The following is a 24,940-nucleotide window of genomic DNA, read 5'->3' on the forward strand; positions in this document are numbered from 1 at the left end:
CAATAAGTATAGCTCAACATATTTTAATAATTGACCTTGACTTTTGCTTATAGTCATGGCAAAAGAATGATTAGGAACTAAATAATGCATCAATTGACTTGCATAAGGAGTCACAACTTAAGTACTCAACAAATTCACCAAGAAGTAAAGAGCACATATAATCTTTACTTGATTAACACTTCTAATTATTGGCCTTAGAATTGCCCTGCCATTAAAGTACTGAGTGCCAAATATATTATCCAATATATTAGGATAAGTAGACATCACAATTTCTTCAATAAGATCTTTGTATCCGTTTGGGCTAAATATGAAACATTACTCAAATAGGTCACAAGGCTAGTTAGGCTGAGTAATTAAAGCGTTAGACCCAATATAAACGAAAGAAGTCAGCCCCAAAGCTTAATAAGAACCATAATAAGTAAACATGCTGAAATCCTATCAGTTGCAAATGTTAGATCGTTAGCACAAATACATGATCTTAAATAATACCAAACATGGCACAGTCTTTATTTAATGCTCTTCGTTTTGGTAACTAGCCCATTTCATAGAGATACTTGGGCGTAGATTTTGACATTACTTAAGATCATGTCTTCGTGCCAATGGTCTAATATTTGTAACTGATGAGATTTCAACATGTTTACTGTGCCATGAGCTTCACGAGATTCCTGATTCTTCGGCAAAAGTGCTAGGTTTCAAGGAAGAGGCTACCGCTACTCTGACACTATAAATAAAAGAAAAAAATATAAAAGAAACTAGTCAACACTCAATCAAAAACTCACAAATTTTACATTCGTTAACCCTTTTTAGATTTCAATTTTAGGTCTGTAATCTTTTCACATTTCAATAACAATCGAACACTTGTTCTACCAAACTCTATCTTTTTACATTCGAGTAAACTGTGGTAAGGAAGCTCGAGACCTTTTTGTTATTAATTGAGACTCAGCATCTTTGATACGCCTGGTATTTGTTGTTCACATATGAACAATATCCAATTATCAACAAATGCCTTGGAATTTCAATATCAGTTGCTCCATCAGCTGCTTGGCCTAATTTTTTTTATCACCAACATCCAACAATCATTTTGAAAATTTTTCCAACAAATCATTATCTTTGGTTGAAGAAGATGAACATGACCACATATTTTTTTATCAAATTGAATATCGTGAAATGATCCCAAAGGGGCGAAGAGCTTATTAAATTATGAAAAAAATTATTTCTTGTAAAAGTTATTTAAAAGGAAGATTTCAATGACAATGAAACCAAAATTTTCTACATAAAAACCAACAAAAAATTTGTAAGAGGCTTAAGCATAGCAACAACTAAGTGCATGACAAATAATAATATTATTGGTAAATGCAATTAAGACTTCTGAAGTAAATATATTTAGGCTACTTAAGAATAAACTCCCAACCAAAAAAAAACAAAAAGGCTTGGCTAAAAAGTGTCTGTTTGATTAGGTTGTAGAGTTAGAATATTAAATTCTAAAACTATAAATTTAGCATTTATCCATTGAGATTTATGTTAATTCAATGGAAAAAAAATGAATACATCTTGCATGATGATCTATTGTTTGATCCTTATCCTAGGAAGTGACAGATCCATAGGACACAAAAAAAAAGTTATTTTTTACTTGTCAAAAATATTAGAATTAAATTTGGCCCCCTAGCTTTCACATAAGCTTTTGGCTCCCATGAATGTTTTTCTACATAAGTCCCTAATCATGTATAGCTCATCAACTCTAACTTCAATGGGGTCTAGTCTATATAAAGTGGTTGCCATGTCATTGATTATCAGTAAAAAAAAACTGATCATCAGTATTTAATCTATATCAATACATATTTGCTTATAAAAAAATCAAAACCCTATATTTGCTTTTTATATATAAAATTGGTGCCTGCTGCCAATGAGTCTTACGACATCACCAATAGATTGAAATGGATGAATTTGTGAGTAATCAAAATGGGACTTCACGATGAGATGAAAATTTTCTACTTTTTCAAGAGTGATTAAAATTGATGTGCACAATAATAAACTTCACTTGTATGTACTCTTAGAAAGAGTGGGACTTCACTCAAAAAATTTCTATGAAAGTTACTTAACGAGTAGATTGTAAGATCTTTATTTTGACATAAACAATCTAGTCAAGTTTATATTGTCAAAAAGATTAGATACACTTCTGAGCTCGTAAAATCACTTGAGTTTGTTGTGTCTAGGATAAAAATTCTATACCCTCTTCAATTGGGTGCTCCTTTATTTGATGCTAGCCATGCTTTTGGAATAATGGCTGTTTTAAGTCTCATTAATTAAGGTATTGTCATGTCATACTTATATTATGTATATGCTTTGCATATAGAAATTCATTGGTGGTTGGTGATAAAGAAAAGTAATCTTTTATTTGACAAGGCATACAAAGCTATGTCACATCTATCACGTCTAGATAATTTCACTTATGTATGCCTTCAAACAAAGCAAACTGAAACTATATTTCATAAAATTGGTATTGTCATATAAACCAATAAAATAAACATATAAGAAGTCATCTTTCTTACATGAAGCAAAAGATGACAAGTAAATTAGGATAATAGAAATAGTTTTTTAGGATATAAAAAAGCCACTATCAAAAGCTAAAATGATATAACACAAAAATGACAATGGTTGAGAGGAAAGAAAGCACGCATTAATACTTTAGGTAAAACTTGAAACTATAACCAAGTCACATGCATTAGTATAGGGAAAAAAATTATAGGATGCAGATCGCTAATGGTAACTTTGAATAAAACATTCCACATCAAAAATTAGAATAAAATATTTATTTTTAACTACGGAGATACTAAGGTGTGTGCTTACCTTTTCTAACTTAGTACATAAAGATTAAGACATTTATATTCGAGTGTGTTTTAAATCTAACAAAAGGTGAGAAGACTGAGTAAGAGAATTTAGTTTGGGAGGTATCACATCACTATAAACAAAATTCAATGCAAAGCTCCTTCCTATAAAAACCAAAAACCCATTCTCTATCTTTTTTCCAAATAGTTATACCATAGTTTCCCTTTTGTTTTAAATTGATAGATAAATTTAGTCACCAGTTGTCACAGATAGATTATTTTAAAAGGCAAGGTTTTTTTGTAATAAAACAAACCATTTAATTTCATCACAGTGGAAACTAGAGTTTGCCAAAACTCTTACATTAAAAACAAAAAATAATAGAAATTACATAGAAAGAAAAGTTAGTCTTTTCTTTTTTTAATGAACTACTTTTCATGCCAAATTTTTGAATGGAAATTTATTATTTAAATTTCTTTATATCTCCAATCAAACTTGCATGCTCTCCTATTTTGAAATGTCACTTTCTTTGCTTCTGAACCTTTGAGCTAAAGTACATTAAGAAAGAAAGCCAATTAACTTTTAATGAACAAAGTGCAACAATTTAATTTGGAAAACACACTAGTGTATATATAACACAACAAACTTTTAAAAGATTTCATTTCATTTTGGTGCATAAATATTAATACTTTCAAAATTTATCCATATTGTTAATCACAATAGCAATGGAATCAATTTGATATGTGTTCATTGATGCTATAAACTAACTCTCAAAAGAAAACATATTTGACTTATACCTATACCTCAGCGAGCATGAAGAAAAACTAAGCATACTATGTAGTTTAAAACAGGCTAGCTGTTATTATTTTTCTAGTCAACTTTAAGCCAAATTCTGCATTATGATTACTATCAACACTGATTTGATAACTTGTGTGAACTTTCAAGCCCTTGCCCCCTATTTAGTTTAACGTCACAAAAAGAATTAGTTCCACATATAGTCACTTTGACAATATTCGTTAGTTATTATCTACATTGATTCCTTTAGTATAAACATCTAAACATTTATTTTATCAACTTTAAATCATATACATATATAATGAAGAATAAGGATGGACTTATTTACTAGAAAATTGAGGATGGTGGGTTAACCTAGTACTTTAATAATGCCAAGTCATAACCATATGTCGCAGCTTCTTCATCATGATATACCCCTATGAAACCTAAATTTTAAAGCCATTTATTAATTCCCCATCCAATTCTACCACCTTGGAATGAATTCTCATATTAACTTCTCAAATATGAAGGTAAAAATGATAAGATAGTATATTACTTTAAAAATGAAAACTAAAGACAAGCTCATTAAAAACGAAGACCTAAGATATCTTTACTTGATATCTTTCATGGCAATTTAGTGAGACAAACAATTAGACTTTACTAAGCTATAATATCAAGTAAACTGTGATTAATCATTCTCCACTTGCCCTTTAAACCTTTCTTCCCCACACTAATCATAAATTGCTTTCTTCTGGGGTTACCTAAAACCTACACAAGATCAATTTAAAAAGTAAGACCCTACATCAATCTATGTGTTTGATCAAGGATAACATAAAATTTCAAATATGTGAAACTGATAAAGCAGATTGAGTAAAAAAGGAGTCTAAAATAGTGGAGAACTAATGAGCAAAGGTCAAAGCTTTTTAAGCTCACCTCAACACAAGTAAAAAATATATAACACCAATGATTTTTGAAATGCAATTCTAATGTCTTCTTCCATGAACTCTAATGCATTCCATCAAAATGGTGCCCTTTTCTTTCATCTACAATCCCTTCTTATACTCATTCCCTTATCTTACTTCCTTTGTTTTGATTTTTTTGAAACTCAAAGAGAAAGAGAGAGAGAAAATTAAGCTTTCACACTAAAAATTAAGCTTTTGGTAGACAATACCTTAAATAAGAGTTTTAAGTGACTTCTTACTTTTGAGTTGCTTTTGAAAGAGCTAACTAGCTTTAGACGCCATAAATAAATAGGGATGGGATCAAAGAGCTCTGGCAAACTAAAATTTAAAGTAGAGGAGCAAGAATTCTAAGGTTTTGAAGGAATGGGAGAAATCAATAGGAATTAGAAAGCTCTTACTTCAATCAATAGCTCTACACCCAATCGAAGGTCTTTGCTACCAAACATATATCGAATTAGTATGAACCTATTAGCAGCCTTATCATATATATATTTAAAGCCTTCTTGAATCAAGCATTCAATTTCAAAAATCCTCTCTTTGATTTCCCCCCATCTCTAAGTTCTTAACCTCTCCCTGAAATAGGAGATGAAGAAGAAGGAAAGAAGGTTCTCCACTCTAGAAATTATAATAAAAAACAATAAGAATAAAGGCATGATTTTTGGCAACGACACAATGAAGATTAAGACTAAGAAGCTTGGGTTCTAGGAATTTCTCTCTTTTCCCATTGTGAAAATTTTTTCCCGCATTTGAGGTGGTGAATATGGAAACTAAAACATTTAATCTTAAAGATTCAACAACAGTGATAAAGAAGGGAGGGAGAGATGGAACTTTAGATACTAGGAAGAAGAAAGAGGGAAAGGAAAGGGAGGAAATGAAATGCAAAGCAATGCTCGTCAAGTTGAATCATTGAAGAAAACATAATAGGTTAATAGTTATGTAAGCTAGGAAAAGGAAAATGTGTTTAGTTAATGGACCAACATTTTTTAAGCCTGCAATTAACAAGACAAATCGTCCAAAAAAGACAAATGATCAGCATGGTTTATGGAAAGATAAGAATGCTCGTTTCCTTTTTATTGAAAGAAAGCTTGGTTCAAAAAAGGACAAAATTTAATCTTTTCATGAAATAGGCTTCTTGGACTCTTTTTAACCTGCTTCGTAAAGGAAATGTCCATGCCAACACATTTCACTAGAAATTATGCAATTCATTTTAAATTGTTACAAGGATGCAAGACCAAGTAGGAAAAAAAAATCAAATGGGCTTATCGGACTCTCTCTATCTAGTCTATTTGAAATACGTTTGAAAATGTCTAAAGACAATTGTACAAGTGGCATGTTCTATGAGAAAAGGACAAAATAAGGAAAAGACATGAGTTGCTATTGCTAAGGATCCTTAGGGGAGAGATATATTGATATTGATGATCACAGATTGCAATTAGATGCCAAAGGATTCATTATGATTTCTAGAATTTATAAACGTCACTTTTCTTTTAATTGTTGGAAAGAAATAGAATGAAATGATTTAAAAATAAGATAATCAAAATATGGGATAGATGAACCATATTCATAAAAGAAAAGGACATTTTTAGAAGTCCTAATTCACGAGATTTTTTAAGAGTTTGATGATTCATACATTTTTTATATTTAAAATTGAGTTTATCATATTTATCATGAAAAAAATAATGATTTAATTCATTTTTATTTCACATTTTTTCAATCAAATGGGATCTCATTTGTAGATAAATTCCTTATATGGAATCTATTCGTGATTTTTCCAATATTCTATTATTATGGCACTTAATATAAATTCACTTTTTTTGCCTTCATTTTTCTGTATGAAAAAAGTGAGGTCTCTCATCCAAAATCACATCTCAACAAAAGATGCAATTAGTTCGTCCCAATCACAATATTTGCCTTTGTTTAATTTTGATGAACAACTCCCTAACCAAAAACAAAAAACAGTAAGGTTGTCCTTTTTTTAATTGAAGATCAACAACAATCAAATATTGCAAATATCCTAGCTAAAAAACTAAAGAGAGATTATTGCAAACAAGATTAACCCCATTATTTATTGGGCCCAGGTAGCATTTTGGAAGAGGAGAGAACATAGCTAAGCCATTCAACAGTTCTAAGAAGACACATATAAGTGAGTATGACATAACTTCTTAATGCTTAAGGCATTTAATTGATGAGTCTTTTTCACTTATATACCTCTTATCTGACATAATTCTAACTAATGCCTCTTCTCTAATTCAACTTTATTCATCTAGGACTTTTTTTCCGATACCATGTCAAGCCAACTCACACTTCACATCTTGACAATAAAATACAAATAGAAGCAACTTGGATTGAATCTCAATAGGTCATGGCAAAAAGGCCACCTTGTCACTTACAATACCCAATTGTGTGTTTAATTGTATGTAAAGGATTTTACTCATTACTTGATGGAAATTTCTTTAAGGTGTCTCTTACAATTCATCTACAATAAAGGTATCGTCGATGACATATGCTTCTCGAGGACAAGAAGGGAGCACTGCCCTACCTTCAATTCTCAATTCATAGTATAAATAAAATAATGTTAAAAGTAGTGATGTTTCATTTTTGTGATTTTCAACACCCACTTATCTTATATCTTTCAAGTCATTTCACAAAGTTAGACTAAAGTGAAGCTCAACAAGATCTTCTTTCCTATTGATTCTATCAAACCCGTGGGCCCTGTTTGGTACAAAAATATGAATTTTAAGGGATTAGGATTAAGGTCAAGGTTAGGATTGGGACTTTAAAAATATGTTTGGTATGAAATAATATTTGGAGGGAATACTTACATTAATTTTTTTAATTCATCATAAATGAGAAAAATACCATAATGCCCCTTATTATTAATAAAAAAAATATAGTCATGAAGATAAACAGCATATAGTTCGAGGGAAGATACGGCAGATCTAGAGCTCTACACTTTAGATCTGGAGCTTCTCAAAGGTGGATGTAGGGGAGCTAGAGGAGAAGGCAGCAAGTGAGAAGGGAGGAAGAAGATGACTCGAACACAAGTCTAACACCAAATCAGATCTGAAAATGTATATATCTACACAGTTAAGCTAGGAAGAAGACGATCCCATCATAACCCTTTATCGTTATTGCTTCTGTTCTTGCTCGCCTATTATCAGATCTAAAAATGTATTGATCTCACACATCACCCAATCTAAAACAAGAACATGGATCTTGCTCGCCTATCATCATTGCTTTTGTTATCTGCTTTACAATGCTGACAAAGGAAGATGTCATCTACGACAAGAGGAAGTTGTCAACGGCAAGAGGAAGTCATCATCAGAATCATCCCAAAAATTCCATGAAGAACGAGAAAGGTTAAATCTGGGCATCTCTGAAGAGGGCATGTTGGTCATGATAATTCCAATCCTAGGATTAATTTTGCAATACCAGAAGGGTGGTAGGTTTGAATGTTCTCACCTAAGTGGGACTGAACAATCCCAAGGATTAGTGAGTGATTCATACAAAACATGTTAAATGTGGGATTACTCAAACCTAATCCTTATCCCGACCCTCCAATGCTGCATACCAAATAAGGCCATATTCTCTTAATTGTGGTTTCGTTTGATACTAAACAGGGATAGTGAGAATCTCATTAATCCATTCATGCACGTCCTAACATTATTGGCATTAAAAGAAATTCACTCCCCCTCAAGGACCCAATTTCTTGGAGGGACTTCTAACTAGTTCCATCTAAATAGTAGACAAAGATTCTTGATATCATGCCAAATGACCTTGAAGAAATGCGGCTTGCTTGCTCCGTCCAAGATGAATCATGATAACAATGAATCTATCTTTAATAACAAATCAAAATATCCTAACTTTTAAAATAAAAATAATTATCAAGTTTAATAAAATTGCAGGCTTTCATTTTCATTTAATGGCAATTTTAGACCAAGTAAGAAAATTTTACGACACTTTAGAACCCAAAATCGTAAAATATCAATCAGAAATTTGGTAATATATTGACATTTAAAGCATTCAATTGATACAAAATACTCTTCTCCATGCACAAGTTACAAATATTGGAGGCCTTAATTAGGAATCTTGTAAGCATTAGTTGGTATCGTTTTTAGTTAAATATTTCTTTCAAATTCATTCTTCAATTTTTAAAATTCCAAAAGTTAAATAAAAATAGTGTGATAAGTTGAAAATACTTAAAAAAATGAATATTAAGATCTTTCTTGATTGAAAATGATTCTAACCGAGGCTTCCATGATTTTGACTGGAAGTATTTAAGGAAAATTATATGTAGGTTTCATAGAGTAAATTTATTTATAAATAAATCTCGTAAAATTTAAAAATTACAACTAAGTCTCTTAGGACGTGAATGTAATTTGAAATTAGAGTTCAGAGAAAAAAATGCCCATATTAAAAATATATTGTATTAATTAAATAATTTACAACTACTTCATTAATAATTTATAATTATAATTTCAACTGTTTGCATCAAATATTCAAACATTTTTAATTATTGGATGTGTGAAGTTACAATCATAAAATATTGAAGTGATAATTATAAATTAGTAATGAAGTAATTATAAACAATTGGTGTTAAAATTTAGTAGTAATATATAATCAGTTTAATTATTAGATATGTAAAGTTACAATTATAAAAAGTTAAAGTGATAGTTATAAATTAATGGGAAAGCAGTTGTAAACAATTAGTGTTAAATTTTTTTTTAATAATGAATAATCAATTTAATTATTAAATATGTGAAGTTATTGTTGTAAAAAGTTAAAGTGATAGTTATAAATTACTCATAAAATAATTGTAAATTATTTGATTAATATAATATATTTTTACAAGGGGCATTGTTATCTTTTGACTCCAATTTCAAATTATATTCAGGTTCTAATGGATTAAACTGTAACTTCTGAATTTTGTGAAATTTATTTATTAATAAGTTTGCTCCACGAAATCTATGCCTAAGGTTTCCAAGTATTTTTGTCAACTAATTTTTTTAAATGTCAATAAAGGACCAAGGCTAAGTGGCATTTTGAAATTATGGGATTCAAAAATATTGTTCTTTCTCTCGTCTAGTCTCAAAGCCCCATTTCTCCATTTATTTTCCTAAAAATCATCAATAGGAGAAAAGCCTTATCATGGTTTCTTAAGTGTCTCAAGTTTAACTTTAGTTTTTTAATAAGCAAAGTTTTCTTAACTCCCAAGTCAATAAATAAACTTCCATTATGTGATTCGTAACTTGAGAAGAAATTTCCTACTCATTGTCTCCAAATCATCACACCCTTGAATACAAGGGGGCTAGTTTCCGTCATATAACTAGGTATAGTTACAATGACATGGTAACATATAGCTTCATACAAGGGATAAGGTATCAACTCTCTATCTCTCATGTGTAACTGAACACCAAAGATATTTCAAGGTTGGAGGTTAGCATTAAACACAACTCTTTGCTTAGATCATCTTGATAAATGACTGCTTATTTCGAATGGATGCAACTTGAGCAACCAACCGTTGCAAATAATATAAAAAGAGAAAAAATGCAAATAAGTCTCGTATAAGAGACTAATCAACAAATAGATCATGTGTAATTAGAAAAATACAACCAAATTCCTTGAAACCTAAGTTTAACTGGAATTTTAAGTGAAAAATCATATTTACCCTCAAATTTCATTGGAGTAATCTCCCATCTTCGAAATTGGAGTTTATGGGATTTCGAAATTGGAGGTAAATGCTTAAGGGTTTTTGATGGAATAATTTTGAGCGGATATCTTAGTCTACTATTTCTAGGGTTACCAGCCATGGCCTCCATATTATGTTTGGAGGAACAGGCAAAAGAACCCTAAAGCAAAGCTCGAAACTTTAAATTAACGAGTATTATAGAGTAAGTGCGTGTATTGAAGCAAGAACCAAAGCTATAGAAAGCTAGAACATTTGAATCGTGCAAAGAATCTAAGAAACAAAATTAATGAAATCCTGGAAGAGAAGAATTACTTTGGAAAAGACAAGGAGCTTTTCTTTCAAATTTTCTCAAAACTGAATGCATATGGTGAAAGGGAGGACTGAGAACGCAGAGAGCAAGAGATTCAACTGTATCATATATTCATAAATCATATATAATTCTACTCGCTGTCCCTTCAGATTCAAAACCATCAACAAGATCAATTAAGTCGAACTCCATAGAGCAAAACACGGGAAGAAAAAAGCGAATTGAGGGATGGGGTAAAAACAAGGAACCAATCAAAACCTAACATCAATAATGGAAATATTTGGCTGGTGTCGGGGGATGAGAGAGAGAAGCTAAGAATCAATGAGATAAGAGATGCTGATAGCCACCTCAATCCATCAATTAAGATGGGATTGGAATGCAACATCAAAAGGAAAGGTGGAGGAAGAGGGTAGGGGACAACCACAACAAAGGAGGTAGTGGGTGTTGATAGAGGAGAACATGGTTCTACTGATATGGAAGGTGTTGGTGGAGGAGAGGATGAAGGTGGTTTAATAGATCAAAGAAGATGGGAGGGCAAATATGACTTTTCACTTCAAATTTTAATTACATTAAAATCCCAAGAAATCTGACTATATTTTTCAAATTTTGCAAAACCTATTTGTCCGTAAGTCTTATACAGGATTTATTTTTCTATATAACTAAGCCACTGGCAGGAACCCAAATGGGCAGTCATGTACCAGGATCACCGATCACCCCACTTCCTCATACATAGGCATAAGGAATAAGGATCAAGTCCCATAAGAGGTATCGAGATTATTCACAAAAGCATAAACTACAATTTCATACAAAACTCTGCGAATGGTGACTCCGCATTTCATGCTATATGTTACAATCTGTAGTTACCAACCTATACAAAAAGGCCCTCCCATATTTTATCCCTTCTTTGCCATTCCAAGCACAAAATGGCAACAAATGGCAACCACCATATCTCTTGTCCAAAACATGCAGACCCTAATCATTACAGAAGACTCGGGCCATAGCCATAACTTGGTAATATTTCTCAAGGATGGACAATATGAGGGTATACTGAGCTGCTACTGGCGCAAGCTTGAGCACCAAAGCTCAAAGTTGGATGCAGGAGTTCTGCCTCTGGGAAAGAACCGTTGGATGGCACCTCTAGCAGCAAATCCTGATCAGCACTCTCCTCAACAAAATTGAAAGAATCCAGCATGGGGGCTTCGCCATCAGAAGGCAAAGCAAATAGGCTCTTTGGACTGAAACAAGAACCATATTCTTCAGCTTCCTTGCCCTCACAGCCAACCTTCATCACCCTTTTAGGACTCCTCATTGTTATCTTCAATTCTAAAATTTGCAAGATCAAAGTTTAAAAGTTAAATATTTATATAAAGTCAGACCATTAATTACTGAGGGCATTTATTAATGCTTTGTTATTCCTCGTATGAGTCCTTTTAAGTATTTGCAAGGTCTTAGTATAGAACTTACTCCCTCCAATCTATAGGACACTTTCAACTATTTCATGCATTTTAAGAAAGTTAATTTTTTTCTTGATAAAAAAAAAATGATATGAACTTTTATTTTTACTCTTGTCTTTAAATTATAATACAACTACATTAAATACCTTCAAGAAAGGATAAAATTGAAAAATGTTGTTTAATTATTACAAGCTATCCTACATTTTGAATTAAAAATTATTTCTAGAAAGTATCCTACAAATAGGATTGGAGGGAGTATTTCTTAGATTTGAAAGCAGACGGACAACAATTGAAGCTAACCTGATAAAGTTTTTCTTTGGCTGTCATGATATCTCTTGACATTTGCAACATTACAAGATGCAGTGCCAGAAGAAACCAAAGCAACAGATTTTCCAGCTCTGTTCTTATGTTTCTGCATCATAGAAGGATCTGATGGCCGATAAGCATCTATAATAACAATCCATTAACAAAATGAATGGTTCCAAATAGAATAAAATAAAAAACTTGTAAGAACCTTCAGTAAGTTATAATGTTCCACCCATTTTGATTTTGACAGATTGAATAAAGCAAGCCTTTTCAAAGTCTTGCAGTCTTCAGGCTTTGTCCCTGATAAAGAGATGTCAAAGACACCTTCTGCAAGAAGCTGCTGAAAATAAATCAAGTTCTCCTTGAACTGAGAGCTACTAAACATGCTTTTCAGGCTGCACAAACAAAAATACAGATATCAATTTGGATTCAGTCTCAACTTTATATATTCCCAAAGAAGTCATATCTGACACATTGTAAAAAGCGTGTAAAGATAAACAAATTTGAAATATGGAATCTTTACATGACATGATATCTAATTTAAACATGGATCTTATCGTAAATTCTGATGCACTGATGTATTGAATGAAATGGCATAATTCTCTGAGAAGCCAGGAGAGCATTTATAGCGATGTTGCATTCTGACTAGCTATTTACGCCAAAGGTTTGAAGCGTTTGTGAAAGGAGTTTGACTTACAAACAACGTTAAAACAATTTGATCAAAACATATAAAATTTATATCAAATATAGATGAAAAAGATTCTAACCTATCAGGAAGTCTAGTAGTATCAACTGCATTGAGACACTGGAGTAACTGTTGCTGCTCTTCATTGTTCAAGGTTCTCATAAATTCATCATAGTTAATGACATCCTGTATCAAACGTAAATAGCAATTGCATTACAATTGGATGGATATGATCATCTATGAACAATATATATAATTGGACAATTTAAAGCCTATCGGTGTATAGAAGAAGACAAGAGTGAAGATTTGCCAACATGACTAGATGAGTGAATTATACATGAAAAATGGAACAGTGGCTATTCTCCAATGGAATTTGGCATCACAAATGCAAGTTCTGTCCTGAAAGTTGCTGCAGTAAATGTATAAATGAAGAAACTAATAAAAGTGCATAAAATGCTTACACATCAAGCGTGTGTGCGTGTCAAAACATTACAGCAAACTTTCACAGATCAAGAAATTTAGTTGAATTGAAATGATTGATTGTATAAACATATTCTGTCTAAATACATGCCTAACGGCAAAATTTATCTCAATCAGGCTTTTCATAGGGCAATGAAGAGATAGAAAGGAATGGGACTTACATTTAAATCTATAGAACACAGTGGTGACTTAATTCCAAGGATTTGAGCCTTATCATGTTTTGTCTTGTCCCTGAAATTCCATAATACACAAATAATAAGATAAAACACATAATATTCTTTGTCGCTGGAATAAATTACCACAGTACTAGGCCATTTGGTTTTTTTTTTTTTTTTTGGGGGGGGGGAGAATTATTGCTAACAAAATGAATCGACTGTTTAGCGGAGGAACGGATAAATTAAATTTTCTCTCAAGGTAAATAATTATACTCGTGTATGACTGACTATAAATTATGGAAGGACGTAAACTAGCGTCCAAAGAACTTACCTCTTAAGTTGCTCTTGCAGCATTCCTTGGCCAGCAGAGCTCCTGATCTTTTGAACTCCCTGAGATGGAAAATTGAAACCGCCATAACCATTACGCACATGAGCGGTACCAGAACATGAATATGCCTCACTGGTTGGGCACTGTTTGTTATCAACTGAAAGAGAGCTGGCCTCAGACTCTTCTTCACGTGCTATAGAGCTTGGGTGCCTAATAAGAACGCTTCCATGCCCTATCTCAACAGAGACCATTGGTGTTTCACTTTCAAAAAGAAGATCCTCTTGAGAAGATGCAGAAAAATAAGACTGTTGTTCATGAAGAATAGTGAACAGATCTTTTGTAAGCTTCTCAACAGAAGATTGCTTTGGACGACCCACACACGTCCTCTTCTTTGAAGGCACCATGGCATCCCAGACCATTGACTGAGCAGGACCTAAAATAACACCATAAATGCCATGCATATCAGAATTACATCTTCTAATTCAAGGAAAAATGTAATTATATGGAAGCCACTGACACTGATGTGAACTTAAATTAATATTGTACCATTTTTAAATTTGTACAGGATGAGCCTCTCATTAACCCCAGTGTTGGAAAAAAGCTTAAATCTTGAATATCATGCTCACAAAATTTAGATTAATCTAATATTGTTTTCCACTCCATCAATGTCTTATAACCATCATGAATTATACTATTTAAACATACTTGAGTACATATTTATCATCATCATAATTTTCTAAAATTCAGTCTAAAAGTTCAATACTATGAATTCTTATGACCAACATCTGGACTAACAAAAATTACACCCTATAACAAAATATTGAAAAGAGTAAGTGCATCTAGTATTACACTAGTGTCAAATAATTCTACCTCCAGAATATACAGATAATAGACAATCCATATCAAAGTGAATATGAACTATATCGAGAAAATTAGAGTTTGATAATAGAAATATACTGAATCACCTCTCGGAACCTTTTTATCAATGGAAAAAATACTTATAAATTTGAAGCAGATTCGACACATCTTCTTACATGTTAACCATGGCATCTTAAGTACAGAAAATCTGGCAATTCCCCCCCCCCACAAACCTCCTCTTTTCTTTGTCATTATCCACTTCTTGATGATGCCCATAAATATCTGGACTGGCAATTTTATTATTTATACTCTCTTCAATTGAATGCCTAGTGCTACTACAATCAATGGCAAAGAAATAATCTTCCGATAAAATAAGTGCATAGTAAAAATCCAACCTGTCAAATCACTAGCATCAGTGCCACCAAATTGAGCGCAGCTCTCTGAGTTAGAGATAGCTGATCCTGAACTTGATCTATTGCTTGTATCTTCATCTGTAGCCTTTCGGAACCCTTGGTTGTAATCAAGGCCAGCCACTCCAGTTAATAAATTATCTTCGTTCTGCTTTCGTTTAGACAACTTCACTTCTTTGTTCCTATTTAGTGATATGCTCTTTACCCTTGGAAACTTTTGATCCTCAAAATCATCAGTTTCTGTCCGAGCATGTAATGGAGTATAATTTGCAAGTGTTCCCTTTGTCCTCCATCGAGAACCACATGCATTGCATAATACTGGTTTCTCTGGTGGGCCATTGCGCCAAAGTGGCGTGCCTGTTATAATTCCAAATTGTAAGAAATATATACAGATTGACAACTTTATACAAACAATATTAGACATGCATCTTGGATTGCTTGGGTAATTTACAAAGAGCCATAGATTCACTTATGCCTGATGATCCCGTTGTGATGCATAGAATAAAATATAGAGGGAGTTTTCCCATAGGCAAGCCAAAGCTTAAACCTTTTAGAGTAGAACAGTTCAGATTTGCTGGCCAGCGACAAATAAAATAATGGTTAAGTGGAAACTTGTTAAATTAAAACTTTTATCTTTTATTGGTCCAAACTTTGATACTGCAGCAATAACAGAAACAAGCTACTTAACAATTCAAGCCTGACAATGTTGATCCCTACATGACTCTCAGAACATGGTATCCAATTATTGTAGAATTAACAGGCTATCATAAGAAAACTGAGACAAAGCAGAATTTAAAAGCGCTCCATATCATTTTCTCTTCTTCTATTTCTTTTAGTTTTTACTTCTTTCATGCTTCTCAGGATCAATTGTTTTTCCAGAATCAAATTTCTTTCAGCAGCCCACTTAAGTAAGCTAACGATGAGGTATTGACAGTAGACTAATCCACTTTATGACGACATTATCAGAAGAAAAGAAAGTTATATCATAGATCCTTCATACAAGTTCCTAAAACAAACAAGGAGTAATCAGAGAAATGACGCTACTCCAAACAAACAAGGAGTAATCATCTTTGATATACAAGGAAGCTGAACTCAACAAACAACTTTAAGGTTGAGCTAACATCATCTTTCAGCATTCATTAGATTAGGAACTAGCAATGCCTGTTTGAAGTGTTCAATATGCTATAGCTATTGAGTGATGTGCTCAAATGATTAAGATAACCAAAGGCAGCATCCTTTTTGTCAGGAAAACAAGGCAAACGGTCCATAGACCTCAAGCTGATACAGAATGCTTGCAATTTAACTGAAATGAATGGCAATTAAATATTGAGACTATGTCGAGGAATAAAAGCTAAGGGAATCAAAATGAAACGATAACTCAGCCTTTTAGGGGATTGCAGAACCATACTCGATGTGATTACAACGGCACTACAGTTTTTGACAATACACATTAGCAATTACTTCAGCAGTTGAAAATGTTTCAAAATTCTAGAAGATAAATATTCCTACTAGGAAAAACAATTCCCAGGATTATTTTTATTGTGAGCAAAAACAATAGTTTCAGGATGAGAAAGGTTTGATGATATAATAATGGAGAGGCATCAATGATGGTTTTCTCTTCAATCAATTAAGAAGAGAACTTTGACAAGCATGGAGGATATAAACAATGCTTGGACAGAGACCCTCTGATACAATGAGAAATGAGAAAGTGCTCACACAGGAAGCATCGAGAACTTTGTGAATGTGAATGCCTTTCAAAATACAGAACAGGATTTAACAATGGTTATTTTTTAGAGAATAAGTGTCTTTCTCTTCTTTTTTTTCTTCATTTTCAATTTCACATGATCCAGACGAGAACAAGAGAACAATGGCTGGACTAATTTTGATAAACACCTTAACAGCAATGTTTTGTCTATCAAGTAGTCAGTCCCATTTGACAGGATCAGAGCTCAAATTTGCTTTAGTTACGTTTGCTCATACTTCAAACAGAGTTCAGGAAAAATTAAAACCGGAAAAAGAAGTAAGTTCACATAGCGGAAAGCCATAAAAGGAGGAAATGAATAATAATTACCAGAAATTTCAAGTCCAAGAATTCTAAGCAACAAGAAGACTTGAATCCCAGAAAGATTACATCCAGAATACAACGAAGAGTACGCTTTTTTTATATTATTATTCAATTATATTGGCCAGCATAAAATTCCTTTTGAGACACAAGTCTCTTTTATCAAAATTACTGAGTGAGGAAATAGTTGCAGAATAGTCCATGTTTGAATAGAGGGAAAACAATAAGGTCAAAGCTCGAAAAGAAAATTAGGGGGAAAAATATGTGTGTGCATACTGGAGAAACAAGAACTCACTTGTAACTCCACAGTGGTAGCAAGGACCTTGCTTGCCCATGTCTCAATGTTTTCCTCAAGTGAAGAAAAAGAAATAGGAAGAAAATTTACAGAAAGGGGCAAATAATTTATTTTAAAAAAAAAAAAGAACGGAAAATTTTCTGAAAATATCCGTAGTTGTTCTCTTCAAGCCTTTTGCGGCGAATAGTATTGGGTATTGAAGGCTTTTTCTGCAGCAAACCCAGAATGATAGTTTGCAGAAGAAAGCAGAAGCCTAGAGACCCAGAAGAGTTTTGTTCTATGGTGTTTAAAAGAATTCACATAAATAGCCACAAATCAACTGGAATTGAAGATATTGATGAGCGTATTTTAGCCAGGAATCTGTACAATCCAATGGAAGAGAAAAGGCCATTGGAGGAATCTCATAAATGGCTGTGAAAAGAGGAAAGGAAGGTGGAATGGAATGGAGAGAGAGAGAGAGAGGGAGAGAAGGTCTGTGTATGTGACCTCTTGTTGTGCTGTATGTGAAGTAAATGTCCAGCTTTTTCCTTTTTCTTTGTGGTTTTTCCCTCTCCTCCCCTCCCTGTTGTAATTATAGATGTTAATCCGAAAATTTCAATTTTGCTCTGTCAAAATTAAAATTTTAAAACCCTTCCTCCGAAAAAGAAGAATTAAGAAGTTTCATTGTGTTTACCCAATGAGGGTAACGAGGGGCAGGGGAATATTATTGCACATATCCTGTTGACTATGGACTTTTCTGCCACGCTCACAAATAAAAATCCAAAAGCATTCATCCTCACCGTCCATTTTGGGTCCAAATCCAAGCCATTTTCGCTTTTAATATAATTTATAAAATCACCAAGTCAATTATAGTGAAAAATTTTAGTCGAGGAAGGAAAACGGAAATCCACATTTCAGGCACAAGGGGGGGAAAAGAAGGGAGATAGGAAAAAAAGTAAATATACGTCTCATGAATCAAATTTATTTATAAATAAATTTTATAAATTTTATAAATTATAAAAACTTAAATGTAATTTAAAATTAAAGTGCACCGACATAATGTTTCTATTAAAAATACATTACATCAATAATTTATAACTATATCAATAATTTATAACTATCCCTTTAACTTTTTACAATTACAACTTTACATGTTTAATAATTAAATTGATCATATTTTACAACTTACAAGTATATTATCGGTAATTTATAATTATGACTTTAACATTTTATAACTATAACTTTACGTATTTAATAATTAAATTGATCATGTATTATTAACAAAACTTAATACTTATTATTTATAACTAACTCATCAATAATTTATAACTATCACTTTAAAATTTTATAACTATAACTCTATATATTTAATAATTAAACTAAATATACATTATTGACAAAGTTTAATATTAATTGTCTACAATAACTTTACGAGTAATTTACAACTATCATTTAAATTTTTTATAATTATAACTTCATATATTTAGTGGTTGTAAATTATTTTATTTTTAATAGGAGTATTAATATATTTACATTTTGATTTTAAGTTATACTTAAAACTTAAGAAATTTGGATGTAATTTGTAAATTTTACAAAATTAATCGGTAAATAAATTTGCTCCAATGACCTATACATGATTCCAATAAACAATGCAAGTCCTTTGGACTTTCCCATATCTTGTGATTTCTCTTGTTATCATTTTCTTATGCTTTATGCTAAGGATGCCAAATTTCGCAATACTATATTCTCATGTGTCTGCCTGTGCCGATATGAATAATGAATATTTTAGGGCTGCAATGGCGTCACAGACTCGGTAATCACCGTTGGATTAGGTCGTGGGGTTGATGGTGGTGGACCCACCAATACTGATTGGCTTCTTTGCATCGTTTTACTTGCACCTTAATTCAATTTTCAATGGCGACCAAAGGAGGTTGTGACTCGGCCACATGAATCTCGCAGGTAATCACTCAAAGCAAGCCCCTGGCATGCCTGCCCGGTTTCCTTTTCAAAGAAAAAAAAATATTGTAATAAAAAACATTTATATTTATAATTATGAGGGAAAAGTATTTATTCTACAGATGAAGAATAAATTAAATATGAGTGATAAGAGTGCAGAGTGGGAAAACAAGGGGAGAACAGTGTGGCTATGATGCGCAGTGAGTATCTGGTGAATTTGACTAATTTGGTGCCTAGCGATTTTGGCCTGCTCTCTAATTTCTCTTTGTTTTTTCGATTTTTTTTTTTTGGCGGCCAACCAAAAAGAAAATAAATAATTAATCGGCGTTGCTTTTAGCGGGAAAAAAAAAATCTGTAACTATTTAAAAGATGAAATTTTAAGTTTAGATTCATGAAAATGCAGAGAGCACTTTGAAAATAACTACTTCTAATTAAAGCTGATAATATTTGAATTTAATTCAATCAAATAATTATATTAAAAAAAAAGAACGAAAGAAGTGGCTGAGGAGGAGGCTAGTGTGGAGAGTGAAGAGTGTTACTTTGCGCAAAGAAAGATAGAAAATGGTCCAACTCAGCCCACGCACAGACCATCATGTAATGTAACGATGCGGAAGGAGAAGCACAGCGTAACATAAGGTCAGCATCAACGTGTGGCATTGGGTCGTTGATTTGGAGCCGTTGGATTAGTCTCCACCTGCTTTCATCCACAGAGGCCGACCTCCCTCCTTCGCAATCATCGTTCCTAAAAGTTGTTCCAAGGAACATGTCCTGAATTATTATTATCATTTTGTTTATTTTGTTTGTTTGAGATATATTATTAAATTGCATTCTGGAGGCGTAACTATGGCTTTTAGGATTAGAAATTAATTAATTAATAATAATCACCAACCAATCAGATCTAGCGTCGCCACCATTCCTTTCCCCTGCTCCAATATAAGTGCCAACCCACATCTCTCTTTGTTTTCCTCTTCAAACCGTCATTTCATCTCCCACGTTCTATTGCTTTTTTATTGCTTACTGTAATATATTAATGTTGCTCCTAACTATCATTCATCCAAATTTAACCGGGGTTATTTCTAACATCTAATAAATGCAGAGAGAATTGTTTTCTTTTTAATCCCCGTGGCACGCCTAATTAAATAACACTAATCACGCCTTTCTTGAAAGCAAAAAAGAAAACTCAAGTCTTAGGAGCTGCTTACTTTTTCCTCAATTACAATCAATGGTTTTGTTAATTCTACATGCTACATTGATCCGTCGCAAATTATTATAATATTATTTTCTTTTGAGGGGTTAAGACTTGAGCCATAGGAATCGGTCTCTACGTTGAGTCATTGTCAAAAACTGATAATGTCTTCCAGCAGGTTGTTTTTTTTTAAAAAAATAATAATAATAATAATAATAATAACAATATAAAAATGGGAAATTAAGACACATAGTCAGGTTCATACGTGGGCCCTATTAAAACTCATAAATCATAACTGCTTGTTCTAGATCTCCCTCCACTTATTGGCCTGTCTCTTCCCTTTGTAAGGCAATGATCGCAGGTGACTGATCCCACCGTAAGGCCTTTATTCACCATTCCAATTAATTTTTATCAAAGCTGGATATTATTAAAGGTTAATATATAATTTAAATATTAAATTATAGATTTATGGGTAATTTAAATTTTAAACTTTTTAAAGATATATTTTAAATTTTAAATAATTAAAATTGGGGTAATTTCGCTCGCAACGTTAGATTTAAATTATCGTTCATTAAAATGAGGTATAATGTGTGATTTTTACCAAATGTGGGTGGGAAAGAGAGGGTGAGTGAAATTTGGTGAAAATCATGAATTAGGCCCCAATTTTTGAAAAAAAAACCAATTGACGTTTGTTGAAATTTAAAAGTAGAGGCAAAATTGCTTCAATTTTAATTATTTAAAATTTAAAATATATCTTTTAAAAGTTTAAGATTCTTAGTTAAAAAAAAAGTTTAAGATTTAAATTATCCTTAAACTTATAATTTAATGTTCAAATTATATATCAACTCCATTATTAATTACATCAACTCCATTATTAATTACATTAGAGTAGATTTTTAATGCGAAAGGAAATCACGTTAAAATAAAATTGTATCATCTAGAACTGGCACATATATTTTGATCTAAATTTTAATTTTTTAATTATATAATTTATATGATTAAAAGTACTTCTGAAGTTAAACTCATTTATAAAAAATAAAATATGATATGGATAAATAATATTCTAATGGTTGGATGCACCTAAGCGTATTATAAGAAGGGCTGAGGTGCGTATGGAAATATTCCATTTTCTCAAACCACTCTGTGAAGACGTAGAAAGTTCTGCGTCGTTTTATTCAATGGCATTGAAGAGGGCGGCAACATATAGTGGGAGAATTATTATTATATTTTCACTCATCGCATGATTGTTATTATTTTTAATTAAAAAAATGAATAAATTATTTAAGATATACCCTAACATGCTAGTTCTAGTAGATTGTAAAACTTGCACATTTTATGTCATTCTATTATTTTATACATCACGAAATACTGCACTAAATGGGTTTGTATGATTATGCTTTGCGTGGAATATGTGAACCTGACTCTTTGTCTATTAGGTGCTGGAGTTGCTTCTTTCAAACTTGGGAGGGGTTTGAGGTAAGGGGATCCACTCTCTCCTTATTTGTTCATTTTGATTTTTGAGGTATTATCTAGTACGATTGAGAAGGTTCATGTTTCGGGGCAAACTGAAAGGGGTTAAAATGAGTACTCAATGTCCTATTGTTACTCATACTTTCTTTGCAAATAATGTCTTATTCTTCATGAACATAGACAAGTCTGATTGCAAAAGTCTGACAAGGATTCTAGAGATTTACTGTGATGCTTTTAAACAAGTGGCAAATTTTGACAAGTCTTCTACATACTTCTCTAAGAATACTCCCATTTTTGTTAGGAATTTTGTTTGGACAATTATAGGAATTAATACAGTTGATGACCCTAGGAGGTACCTTGGCATTCCAAGTATATGGGACAAAATGAAGTACCAAGCATTTTCTTATGTCAAGGCAGAGTCAATACAAAAGTGAATGGGTAGAGTAGGAAATACTTATCATATACTGATTGTGAAATGTTAATTAAGGTGATGGTCAATGCTATTCCAACCTTTCTTATGTTGTGTTTCAAGTTCCTTGTGAAAGCTTGTAAAGAAATTGATAGCTTGATTTCTAATTTCTAGTGGGATGGAAATTCAATTGGAAGTAAAATTCATTGGATAACTTGGCACAAAATGACTAAGCCCAAGAATGAGGGAGGTAAAAGACTTTGTCAATTATAATCTTGCATTATTAGCCAAAAATGCATAGCAATTGCTTCAGAACCTTAATGATTTATGGGTTAGAATTTTAAAAGGGTTTTATTTTCCTGATAAGCACTTCCTTGATGTTAAAAAAGGTTCGCATGCCTCTTGGTGTTGGTCAAGTTTGCTAGATGGTAGATATTTTCTAAAATCACATTTGTGTTGGCAAATTGGCGATGGACTAACAGCTCAAATTTGGAAGGATAATTAGATACCATCCCTATCTAATCATCATCTAGTTATAGAAGATACAGAGCTAGCCAAGTTTAATACTGTAGTGGCCACAGTTATAGAAAATCTCCAATTGAAACTGGCAGGTTTGTCTTACTTACTTGATGATAAAACCTTATGTGCCATTCAGCAAATTCCTCTTTCTACTTGTGCATCAAATGATAAGCTATTTTAAAGCCCTGCAGACTCTGGCATTTATTATGTGAAACAGGGCTATGTTAAGGCAATGGAAGATAAAAGTAAAGTGCAATATATAGCGAGCACATCGACTACTATCACTAAAGACATTTGGAAAAAGTTATGGAAGATTAAAGTTACACCCCTTGTTGCCTACTTTTTGTGGCAAGGTTTGTCTAATGCACTTGTTACAAACGAAGCTTTAATTTTTCAACATAGAGGTTTCGCTTATCTTTGCCCTATTTGCATGCATGGGATTGAAACAATTGAACACTTATTCTTTCAATGCCCTAGGACTCGTTGTATTTGGTTTGGGTGTGGGCTTTCTTTAAAATTTGATCCAAATTGTATTGTGAAATTTAGTAGTTGGTAGGCAAATATTATCTCTAGTGAAGCATGTTTCACCGATTATGATATTGCCCTCATTAGTTGGGTTTTATGGTTTATTTGGAAGGCTCACGATGACAAACTTTTTCATTAGATGGAGTCCAACCCATATTGGTTATTGAATCTGCTCAAAGGGCTGTTAATGAATATTGGAAGAGCTATGTTTTGGTTTGGAATGACGTTCTTGAGACACTGAGAATCAAATTGCCCTGCCATTAGAGTTTACCATCTAAGGGCTTTATTAAAGTTAACTGTGATGGATCTTTTGTGGAAGACCGAAGTGAAGCATCCATTAGTATAATTTGTAAGGGTGAATTTGGTAAATTTATATGGAGATTTGCTAACAAAATCAAGTCAATCTTGCATTCATGCCTAAAGCTCTTGCTTTAAAAACAACACTCTTGTTGGTTCTTGATTTAAACTGTGATAATGTTATATTCAAATTTGACTATCTTGGCCTTATACCATGTATTTAGAAACACCAACCTATTATAGGTGATTGAAGATGTAGAGGGATATTAGAAGATATTGCGAACCTTATAGCAATCAAAGCTGGGTTTTCTCTTGCCTTTGTTCCGCAAGAAGGCAATGTTGTAGCTTATTTCATAGCAGCTCTTGCTCTTAAGGAGGTGATTCCAATTGGATGGGTGTTCTCACCATCACCTTCTTTATCTCTTTTACTAGCTAAGGATGTGATGGCCAATTCATATCTTTTAATAATGTCTCATCTCCTAATGTGAGGAATGGTGTTGGCTGATTTTGTTTTGTTTAGCTGTTGTTTGTTTTTGTTAGCTATGGTGTTTCATGTTTTTTATTTATTATTTGTCCCCTTCAATCGTATTATACTTTGTTATTGAGTAATATGTTAGCTTTTGGCCCAAAAAAAGCATTGCAAAATATTTTATATGTCATTCTATTTGTATACCATACTGAAAATTGGGTGATAATCCCTTTCTTTATTTCAATTTCCCTCTACTTACTCCATCTCAACTATTCATATTATTTTGTTAAATAATTTTCTAAAATTATAAAATTAATGAATAGTTAAGATGAAGAAAGTGAAGGGAAATGGAGATAAAGAATTGGAGAGATCATTCCCTCGACCCTAGATAGTATTAGGCTATTCAAGTTCACCGTTACAAAAATAGATTTATATAACATTTATTTTTGTTAATATTAAATAATTATGAACCACTAAATAGTGTGGTGCTGAATATTTCTGAAACCTCTATTCAACAGTATTAATTGTTTAATATTCTTAAT

At 32.4% G+C, this 24,940-nt stretch overlaps 1 protein-coding gene across 1 annotated transcript; it reads right to left on the reverse strand.

Moving 5' to 3' along the window:
* Positions 1-11,146: 11,146 nt before the first annotated feature.
* LOC129284349 (GATA transcription factor 26) lies at positions 11,147-18,096 on the reverse strand. Its single transcript, XM_054919798.1, has 8 exons — positions 17,589-18,096; positions 15,217-15,588; positions 13,967-14,396; positions 13,642-13,711; positions 13,083-13,186; positions 12,524-12,710; positions 12,310-12,421; positions 11,147-11,878 (listed from the first exon to the last, which is right to left on the reverse strand). Exons 1-8 carry the CDS (start codon positions 17,626-17,628, stop codon positions 11,577-11,579), a joined length of 1,617 nt encoding a protein of 538 aa, XP_054775773.1. The 5' UTR covers positions 17,629-18,096; the 3' UTR covers positions 11,147-11,576.
* Between the last annotated feature and the right edge of the window lie 6,844 nt (positions 18,097-24,940).

The sequence above is a fragment of the Prosopis cineraria genome, unplaced genomic scaffold, assembly GCF_029017545.1.
Source record: "Prosopis cineraria cultivar Desert tree isolate PC_DT_omini unplaced genomic scaffold, ASM2901754v1 PC10, whole genome shotgun sequence".
Taxonomy (NCBI): Eukaryota; Viridiplantae; Streptophyta; class Magnoliopsida; order Fabales; family Fabaceae; genus Prosopis; species Prosopis cineraria.